The sequence below is a fragment of the Diadema setosum genome, chromosome 2 (assembly GCF_964275005.1).
Source record: "Diadema setosum chromosome 2, eeDiaSeto1, whole genome shotgun sequence".
Taxonomy (NCBI): domain Eukaryota; kingdom Metazoa; phylum Echinodermata; class Echinoidea; order Diadematoida; family Diadematidae; genus Diadema; species Diadema setosum.
Window position 1 is genome coordinate 25,437,324 of NC_092686.1, and position 11,586 is coordinate 25,448,909.

Below are 11,586 nucleotides of genomic sequence, written 5' to 3' on the forward strand. Positions count from 1 at the left end.
CTTTTGTTATGCGAGAGAAATGGAAATATGTTGAATTTTCTTTATTCTTTCTTTATCATGTTGTACACATGTGACCTCACAAGCTATAGTAGTCTTTTCATCCAGCCGTGACTGAGCAGAAACTTAAAAAATTCGTAACTTTTGAACGGATTGTCTGATTTTCCTCAAACTTTCGCTGATGTGTTCTTCTAATGTTGCTGCATTGACTCAACCCACATGTCTATGAAGGTGAACTTGTCCTTTAATGTCTTCAGACCCAGAGACAGTTTAGATTGAGATCAAACACATGCTATTTCAGCACCACAATATCATATTATTTGCTTGAAATCAGAGAGGGCTCAGAAAAGACAGCCACCTTTATATTTCTTGAATGTCTTTTGAATACTGTGTATGTGATAGTCTCTTTTTTTTTCCTATTCTGTTCTTCCCTTGCTGACTTATACTATCATCTTATGTTTCTACCACTCCACTCCCCCTCCCCCTCCCCCTCCCCCTCCCCCTCCCCCTCCCCCTCCCCTCCCCTCCCCTATTTGATCCCATGTCCCAGCCCCTTCACTATCAGTACCATCTAACCAAGCCCAGGCCCGTTCCCATTTTTGAATAACAGCCATGGAGTCTCGTTTGTGAGGAAAACTGCCAGCAGAGAAACATCACCCATTATGAGCTGTTGTGTTCAGCATCTAGGTTTTTTGTTCTGTATTGTTTGTTCTCTCCCCAGTGTGCACTGGATAACGGACTAGAGTAAATTGTGAAATAAGTTCCAAGTATATTGTGAGAGTATACCAACAGAAATATGATTTATACCTAGGAATATTTCTTCAAGGCAGCATATCTAAGGCACACTTTGCAAAGTGGCATTCAAAGCTCTATTATTAAAGCCCAAGCTGTTTTGGTCCTTCCTAGGCCCAAGGGGGTACATTGTATCACCCTTTATAATGTCTGTACTATTTGACAATCACTGTCATATTTGGCACATGGCAACTAAGAATATTCAACATAGCCAGATTATATGTCAAAATGTTCCCAGTGGAAAAGTCACCAAATTTGTTTGAAATTGAGTTAAGGTACACTGTATAAGAGTGGCAAATGAAAACATGGTGGGGGAGGGGGGACAATGGGCTTTACAGTTTTAACTATTGTTAGTAGGGTAAGTGAAATAAGGGCTGTCACATATTGAATGAAAATTTCATCATTCTATTATAACAAGATTACATTGAGAATATTACAACGGATCTGTCCTTTTGACTGAGAACTTATAATGACCATCCATGCTAGAGTAAAGCGGTAGTTCTCATTGGCAAGATATCATGTTCTTTTCCCCTCTCAGTTCAGTGAAATGTGTTTGAAACTCTTGTGTGTATTTGACTTGACCTTGACTAAAACCTCCCTTTCCATCCCCACAGAACTTCCAAGAGTTCTACAACATGACCGCTGATCCGCACCAGCTCGCAAACATCGTCAGGAAGCTGGACCCCAAGTTCGTCGCTGACCAGAACGAGAAGCTGATTCTTCTCAGCATGTGCAAAGGTCCCTCGTGCAGACAACTTGTCCCCCCACCCAGACGGGACGGGAAACCAGCTGATGTCGTATGAAAGCCTCTGTCAGATCTGCTGTTCCTTCCCCATTAACCCCCTTAAAGTTAGATGCTATTCGCCCAGTATAAAGTCCTGGAGTAACCTTGCTGCCAAAATTGCCGGCCTTAACCCCAGTAAATTGGCAACCATAAACTTTAACTGAATGCCTTGTTTTGAAAGAATACTGTATATGCCATATACATTGTATTCTGCGAATGCAATATTTCACGAATCGGGACTTCCCGACGTTTTCAAAAGTGGTTGAATTCACAATTGCTGGAATACAGCAGTGAACGGGAGAAATGAGTGCATGCACATTGCATTGATGTTGAGATGAGAGTTAATAATTTTGTGTGTATTTAAATTTGCAAATAACACCTGACTCACAGAGTTCGCAAGAATAAAAACCTCATGAAATGTTTGGCGTATACAGTATTAGATGAAACTGATTAGATGCATTCAATGTGTATTAGAAAAACAAAAACAAATTCCCCAGTTTGATACGCAAATATTGATTTTAATCTTTCAGCATTAATGGTGATTTGAGGATCAACTATCGATCGTACTGTGTACAGGCTTTGCATAATTCCGCAACATGAGTGAATAATGGTATATGACCAAAACAAGGACGTAAATAAAAGACAATTTTTATTCTACCTTTTTTGATCAAAAAGAGGTAGCATCAAACCACAAAATGTGGTGTTGGGGACTTTACTGATCGGTTCTTATGATATCTTGTGTTCTCACCTGTAATAATTTGAGTGGGAAGTTTGGTCCTATAGCAAAGACTGTTTATGCTTCATGATTGGTTGTGATTCATCGTCATTATGTACAAAATGCAAATGTGATTAATCTAGAGATTCTAACTTTGAATAATCATTTATTCATGATTATAAGAAGACATGATTAAAAAATTAAAGAAGACATGATTATTACATAATTGGTAGTCTAGATGGACAAGATGTTACTGCAGATGAGAAGTTTTAAGACACCTTAGGTGGAATATTCCTAGAATATTTGCTTTATTTGATATTTTGTACTGAAAGTAGAACTTGGTTACAAAACCTACTGACCTTATGTCTGCAACACAAGTCTTTTGTCATGTGGAAAGGAGTAATGCTACTCCCTTCTGGTCTTCAGATGAAGGTCCATATCATCGCTGGGGTGACAACACCTCGTATCTACAAAATGTCAAGTGTTCAGGAGGGCAAAAAAACATGGCGGCCAAAGCACTGTGGCGAATGGGATAGCCTTTCATTTGACATGCCGTGGTGGCTTCATTTTTGGAGTAAGACAGTTGGGATTTGGACAGGACATCACTTAACCCATTATTTGACCATTAATCCAAAAAAGTCATTTTCACCAAACTTGCAGATACAAGGTCTTGTCGCCCCAGCGACGATATGTTTACACTGTACACTGTAGATACCATGGCATGGAGGGAAAATGGTTTATGCGAGTATCCATGCATGTCATAACATGTACGTATGTCTCTACCTGGCAAAATTATTTTCATCAGTGTAAATGTATTAGCCTTCAGGCTGTGAGCAACCCAGTTATATCTCCCACTGATGATATGAACACTACTTCCCCGTGGAGTTCTACAAAGGCATGTTCTCCCAGAGCTGCCATGCAGAAAAAAGAGGTATAGGGTACCAAAGTGTGATGTCATTGCCATTCATCGCCTTGGAAACTGGTCCTCGACAACCACTACTGGCACACGTACCTGATTTCAGCCCAAGCCGTAAAAAACCCCACCATGATATCATCACTTGGGTAATCTGTTTGCGATAGTAGGAAGATTTGACAGGAAGTGACAACTGATTTGGTGATTGCGCCACAGCAATGCTGTGACCATGTGAGCCATTTGTGTTGCTGTTGTTGTTTTTTTTGTGTGTGACTAGTCGCCCATTGTCAAATGAAGAGGTGGATATGTTTTAAGTATTTGACACTGCAAGCAAAAGTGTGTGCAATAAGAGTTCCAGTACCTCTTCAAAAAGAAAGATAAACAAAAAACAAAAACTATAAACTATGCCTTGCCTCTTAATTAGCACCAAAACAACCCCCCCTTTACAAAGGGCAAGTACAAGTACATGTATGCCTTGTGTGATGACCGAATCAAGGTATGATAATCTCAAGCTATCAAGTACTGGGTGCTACAAGTTTTGACTGGAGTGAAGGCTATGGCTCTGTAGCTAATTTTGGGAGGAGATGGTATGAACGAGTATGCTGCTACCTTTTTAACACTAGGCTGTTGCAGAGCAAGATGTTCACTCGTTAAAACCAGAATGGCAGTGATACTTGGGTAGGTGGGCAAGTTGAAATATTTGCTGGAGTACAGGGTGCAAGAGCCCTCTGTGAGAAAAGTGGAATGGAATGTGCTCTGTGTGGTGTACACTAACTTGTCATGAAACTCGCTGTAAGGAATAGGTCCTTGTCACCACACAACCACCTAAATGTTTTGCTTTCAAATATATATGGGAATTTCAGCAATGTCCCAACATCTTATGGCTAGATATATACAAGTATATACATGTAGAGCCTACAGTATGATATACTAACAGGCCGACTTGGCTTTGCAAAGACTCCGAGGCATCACTGTAATAGAGGCTTGATTGTGACAGCTCTTACCGTGTGTTGGCCATCTCTAAGCTGGCTAGATTTCATGCTACTTAATAGTAGTGGACTAAAAGTCGCTAATATTTATTCTTTCAGAAACAGTAGGTGTAGATTCAGATTCAGCTATGTGTTCTGTGAATTTAACCCATTGAGGACGGGCTTATCTTGCTACAAAATGCATTTCTCATAGACACATGCCCGAGTATACTCGGGACTCATCCTCAACAGGTTAATGTATGTCTACATACACCAGGAGTGGCTGAATCAACCTGATTAAATTCTTTCAGCTACTGAAGTACCGGTATGCTACCCTCTTCTAACATGGTAAGGTGAATATGCAAAGATTATGCACTTGGTATTGGGTAGACTTGCCACAGTTATAGCTTTTTGATATTAAAGTTTGTATGGCATTCATTGGTGATTCTGCACAAGCGATTTTAATATATCTCAGTTTCATCAGTTTGAGCTGCCATCATAATTATTACATGCAGGCATCCTTTTGTGTATTTGTGTGGTTCTCCATTTTACCCAGGTACAAGGTAACAAATCAGTAAAACATATACATGTACATGTATACAGAATTTAGTTTGCAAGTTATTGAAATATATATATATATATATTTTGCTCTAAATTAAAACACTAAGCAGACCTCCCGACCACTCTGAATTTGAAGGAAAGAAATTGAATTTTGACCTATTCCAGCTCATGTTTCAATAGTACTTTTCTGCTTTTCTTGATAATTTTATTACACACTCCTATGGGAACTGCTCTATCTTTCCTACTTTTGAACAAAATCATCCCCATTTTGGGGTCAGAAAGGTTGGGTGGTCTGACTAAGAATTCACTCTAGTACCTACCCATGACTTTTGATGTTAGTCTTCCAGTTCTTGCAGTATATCTGCTTTTACCATGTCACTTTAATACTTCGAGAAGACTTGCATGTATTACAGTATATTTCTTTCTCGGTCAGTTACACCCTTCTGCACCTAGAGATTTCTTGCAATGTCAGTCTCTCCTGACGGAAACAGTAAATCTAAATGATATTTAGCTTGGGCTTAAACAAGTCGATTGTATATTTACAGAGACTTTTTGGAGCCAAGTGACACTGAAATGGAATGCACTCCTCAACTTTCACATGCTGCTCCTCTCACACACAAAACACATAAACAGTGGCAGCAGTTGGCAGTTTAATAATTTCTTTGTTTTACTTTGTTTCATTTTTACCTCTGCCAAGGGAGGAGGTTATGTTTTTGTTACCGTTTGTTTGTTTGTTAGTTAGTTTGTCCGTGTGCAAAATAACTAAAAAAGTAGTTAACGGATTTGAATGAAACTTGCAGGAAAGGTTTAGAATGATACAAATAATAGATAATTAAATTTTGGTAGTGATCCGAGAATTTTGGGGGAATTTATGATGGATTTTTGATATTTTGACAGGTAGGGCCAATGAACTTGGGAGTTCAGGCTACGCATATTTGAGGTTTGCATGCGCGCACTAAAGTGCGTGCTCTAGTTTCTGCTAGGGCAAGGTGCGCCGTGCAGCTGAGGGTTTATGATGTAACAAAGGCTTCTAATACCATTGGAAAATCGCGCGACTTTCAGCACACAGTGCTATAATTACATATGGGTGGAAATCACTGATATCTCTATGTGGAAGAACAAGATCAGTGGTGGAAATGAGCTGCATGCTTGGCAGAAGTCAGCGCTGTCAGAGTGCTTCTCTAGTTGTGTTTTGTTTTGTTTTCTTGAGATGGGCAGCTGCAGGTGGTTCAGGAGCCAAAGGTTTAACAGAACAGTTTTTTGTCAATCTTTCCTCCGTCTCAAATTTGTTTTCAGCACCAAAATTATGCAGTGTTTGCCCAGGTGAAAGACTTAAAAATGTAAAATTTGCTCTAGATCTCAGACAGAGCTTTTCTCCCTTGTGTGTGTGAGGGGGGGGGGGGGCATCTGCTATTGCATAACCAAGTATACAATATGTAAGTGGTGTCTAATTACAGTCTTACTTAGTAATACCTGAGGAGATGAATGTGCAAAAAAATGTATTCTTTCAATCATGATGGAGAAAAATATACTGCAGTAATTATGTTTGCCAAAGAGTCTAGCAGTAGGTGCGCATTGCGCCTGTATAAATGACCGATTCGACCTTGTAACCAGCTTTGGATACCATGGAAATTTACAGCTCCCAGGTACTCATGAGCAGGTATGTAAATAAGTGGGTAGGTTATGAGCTTCTATAGATGCCATGTTACTGGAAGTATCTTGCATAGTGCGGAGAAAACTTGGCGAGATTCCACGTTACCAAAGTCACCTTTCAAAAATTCATGGGTGGTTAAACTGGCAAGATAGCAGAAACTGCACAATCAACGTCTTTGGACTTTAGCTCATGATGTCTCATACACGTTTTTGGAAAGATTAACCAAAATTTCACAAGGATTGATATCTGATGATGATACACTGCAATCATAATGGCCCAAGTGTGAGTCATGGGCCATGTTTTGTGATATGTTCATGATTTTTTTTTTAAGGTTACTTTAAGTTAACCATAAAGAGAATGAATGAAAAATAAACAGAAGATTTAGGTTTTTGTATGTCTGTGCAAATGCTCTGTTTGTTTCTTGCTCTCACTTTCAGTCTGTTCAAGCAGGAAATGTGGTCAAACACTCAATTTGCAGGTTGTGGCCACACAGTGCGGGCTACGACATTCACTGAAACTGGGACTGTGTGCAAAAATGAGACCTGTCACCTCTGAACTTGTGCAACATGTTTGCAGTGACATTAGGCATGAGAACAAAGCAAGTGGTAGATGCTCTGAAATGTGTGGAAGAGGTGGGATTTGGTATTAATAGTTTGTATTACATATCCCTCATGGATTAAATCCTGTTGGGTGATTGGTCTACACAGCATTATGTGACCAAACCTAACATTGCTGTGATGTTGATTGATGGTGCAAACAAAATGCCAATAGAGAAAAAAATTGTGCTATATCATTATGACATTTGTGGTATAGTGCACTATACCATGAATTTTATGCATATATACAATCAATTTTTATTGATAGTATGTGTACAGCTGTGTAGGGATATTAGGATCAGATTTATTTTTTATTTTAACAATTTTACTCTCTTTCACAAATACGTTGGAGAAATATTAAAGAAATATATCATGCACTGTTGTGTGCCATAAGTGAAACTTTTGGTGCTTCGTTGGCAGGAATGTAGCACTATTTTCCTCCAGGCTGCACCCCTCAGAAAATAATGCTATTTCTTCCACTGCGGAATTGACACTTCCAACAAGAGCTTGTCAGTGTGTGATGTATTTGTTTAATATGCAAGTGCACAAAAAGAAAAGAAGAATCATGAGAAGTGGCATTTATTCATTATCATGAATGTAATATAATTTGTAATTGGTGACATGTGTTACTCATGTCTTACTTTATCTTAAGTTTCCTGTGAGTTCCCATCTCTCCATATGTCGATGAAATGATGTGGAAGACTTGCAGAACTTAAAAGAGACTATAATTACCCATAATGAGAAAAAGGGGGGACCATATCATTTCTCTTACCTGTGAGAAAAAGACTTAATGTTATGGAAAGACACAAAACTTACACACTAACTTGAGTTACCTACTAGGAAGTTCTTCCTGTTCTGAGCTTTATGAGTTGATAATGGTAATCTATACTATGGAAATAAGAAGTAAGAAACAGATATGTATGACCAACGCAGTGAAAGAGAAACAGTGAGAGTGTGTGCTGTATAGACTGCATGTGTAATTCTTTTGTTGTTGTGATTGTTGGCATAGATTGCGAGTGTGCAAAAAGATGTGGATGATTGCGTCTTTGTGTTTTATGTGCCTTGCAAATGCAATATGGTTGCAATTATGGCTACAGAGATGAATGTCTACACATAGGTGGCGCCTTGTGATCTCTGTGCAAATTTACCTTTTAAAAGACTTTGATTGGATTTTGATGTGACCATATCAGTATCTGTCCTTGAAGACTAAGGTAAAGAGGCTGTGCTCAGATGTACATGTAATGGCTCTTTTGATAATATCATGTTGCTTACAGATGCAATTTTTTAAAGTGGACACAATCCATGTCTGCTAAATCTGTTTAGGATGAGCTGATTGAGCTGACGCTTTGTGCTTTTTCAAACGTAGTTAATTCCCACATACACCTACATACTCTTGAATATTCCCCAGTGGGTTTACAGGAACCATGTATATTTTTATAGTCAAGTAGGTTTGTTTTGGCACGAGTCAAGGCTTTTCTTGAGGTCAAACAAATAGAAATTCCAATGAGCTACAGTGTATTTGATTTTTCACCAGATTATGTACTCATACCTCCGGTTGCATAACACAAACCTGCTGCATACAATGTACACCGTGTAGTTCTATACGTCATAATGCAATGTGACTACGTACAGTCAAGTGTTATTTTCGTGTATGACTGTTTATAGTGTTGATATAACCTGTACTATAGTCACATTAGCCTGATGTGTCTTGTGTATAGGCAGCACATTCCACTCCTAGTTGGTATAATAATTATGCTTTGTGCGTTGTTATGAAAATAGGAATGTCAAGGCAACACAAAGTTTGAAAACAAAAATATTCCCATTATATGCAATGATTGTTGGGAATCATAAAAGTGTGTTCAGTGTGAGATGCTGCTGAGCATCGGAAAAGGCGGTGGGGGGGGGGGGGACGGAGGGGGGGGCATGGGGATGGGAAGATATTACAATTTCTTTTTTTCTCCACTTTAAAACAAAAACAAAAACTGATACAGTTGTTTGTTCAGTCTTGTGTCATGGTGATGTATTTCTTTCTTTTTTTTTATGTGGCAAGATTTGTTAGTCTTGGTGGAAGGAGGGTAGAGGACTTGAGAAGGGTTTGCTAGAGGGTCATTCCTGTATAAGGAAATCACAAAAACTGAAAGTTTTATGTTTAAAGGAGAATTAGTTTGCTTGTTAACATATGCAGAACTTAACCATATTTTTTTTTTTATTCAGTACTGAAAGTAGCTCTTATTATTTAGAAAATAACATGAAATTTTATGTCAACAATTTTACAAGTTTATATCAAAGTCAGTATGTCAAAGATTAACTCGATTATTTCATTTTGTTTGCTTTCATTTGAAAAGGAAAATTGAGTGAGGATTTGCCAGCAGGATATCATCACCCTATATCTAATTAGTTGCTCATGAGAATGTAGCCAATACCAATGTTTTGTTCAATATGTTGCTCTTCAGTTCCAGAACTTCAATATTTGTCTAAGGTTAGTGAGACTGCTGTTCATATTGTTTGATTAAAGTCATGTTGATCATGGAATGGTGCCCACTCTCAGGCAACACTGTTGACATACAGTATAGTGCAGGTGATTTACAAACAATTTTCGTTCTCCACAGATGTTAGCTAAAGCATATTACCTGTAACAAGTCCTAAATAGGGTTAAATATGTTTTTAGGTATTTTTAGTTTGTCAGCAAGAGGGTTGCGGCACATGAATTCTTGGTGTGTGTATTCACTGATGTCATATAGCGTGAGTGAGTGGTGGTATGAGTCAATTATGACAAGGAGTTTGGTCTGTTTTATTAAATGGATTTGATTTGATTTTAATTTGAATTAAATCCATTATGTCAAATGATTTTCTGCTCTTTCTCACATTTTGTTTTAACTTCAAAAGTTTGCATGTCTACATGTCGTGAATAAAGTGAGCACATGAACACAGTGCACTGATTTCAAATTGCCTTATTATTTCCCCAATCTCTATTTTTCACAGTACAGTATACTCCCATTACTGTATAACAAAGTCCACAGGACTGGCAGTTTTCCTTCACTATATCGAAATGTCTCTACAGCTAAACAGTGAAAACTCATTACAAAGAGATCTAAAGTGTCTGATATAACAAACTATTTTTTCTGCTCCCAATGAATTTATTTCCTTTTATTTTGTATTGTTTATTGACTACTGATATAACAAAACATCTGATATAAAGAACAAATTGTCTTGGTACCAATCTCATTATACTGAGTTTCTACTGTTTACATCTAAAGATATACAGATGATAATTTTGGGACCTGAATTTTTACCTTGTTGAAAAGATGTCGTGTGATTATGGTGCATTCACGATAGAAGTTCACATGTCACTTTATCATATGTTAAAGTAATAAAGTTACAGCTTCAATCACAGTTGTCATTAAATGGCAAGAGAATGATCATGATGACATTACAAACCAATTATCAAAATAGAGATGTTCATTGTGGCAATGATTTGATTTTTGTATCATTGCTTGTGTGCATTTTCGAGTGACAACATGCTTGAATTGATATGTGTATGATAAAGACAAACAAGTATAATCCTATACATCAGTTCATACAACAGCTTAAATAAATGAAGATATTGTATGTACATGTTTATATATATATATATATATATATATATATATATATATATATATATATATATAATAATAATAATAATAATAATAATAATATTAAAAGTAATAATAATAATAATTATTATTATTATTATCATTATTATTATTATCATCATCATTGATAATAGACTCTTAAAAAGTGCTCATTCTACCTAAAAAGATGCTAATGGCGCTGTAGAACAGAGTACACAGATGTATCACGTTACAACAGAGTATCACGGAAGATGATAAGAACAATAAACAATATACGTACACATATACATACAGGTAAACAATTGTCAATTTAAATCAAAAAGGTAGGTCTTGAGGTTCTTCTTAAAACCATCAATAGAAGATGCTTGTCGAAGAGATTGTGGCAGGCTATTCTTAAATTTTTGGCCCATGTATGAAAAAGCACGATCCCCACGACTGTTTGATTCGAGGTACCTGTAATTTTTGCGCATTCGATGATTGGAGATTTCGTGGTGGTTGGTGAAGATGAAGAGTATTTTAAAAATAGGCAGGGACAAATTTGTGCAATGTACGGTACACGAGAAGAAGAATTTTAAAGTTAATACGTTGTTGTTTTTTTTGTTTTTTGTTTTTTTGTTTTGTTTTTTTACAGGGAGCCAGTGTAGGGACCGAAGTATTGGGGTAGTATGCGTAGTTTTCTCCGTGAAAGCATAAAAAGTAATCTAGCGGCACAATTCTGAAGACGTTACAGTTTACATAGTTCTTTATGTGGAAGGCTGCAAAACAGAGAATTGCAGAATTCTAGATGAGACGAAATAAGAGCATGCATAAGTTTTTCTGCTGCTGATCTAGTTAGATATCTCCGAATTGAGCCCAGGTTACACAAATGAAATGTTACAGATTGGGATACGTATGAAATATGGTCGTTGAATGTCAGATTTGCGTAAAAAACAACACCAAGATTACGAACTTTGTTCGAAGGCTTGATATTACTATTGCCAATTTTAACATAA

At 37.4% G+C, this 11,586-nt stretch overlaps 1 protein-coding gene across 1 annotated transcript in view; it reads left to right on the plus strand.

The window, feature by feature from the left end:
* Positions 1 to 2,156, plus strand: part of LOC140241207 (N-acetylglucosamine-6-sulfatase-like) — a 29,648-nt gene extending 27,492 nt beyond the window's left edge. The window contains exon 12 of the mRNA XM_072320963.1: positions 1,404 to 2,156. Coding sequence (XP_072177064.1) covers positions 1,404 to 1,592 — 189 coding nt within the window. The 3' untranslated portion in view covers positions 1,593 to 2,156. The remainder of the gene's footprint in view (positions 1 to 1,403) is intronic.
* The last annotated feature ends 9,430 nt before the right edge of the window (positions 2,157 to 11,586 follow it).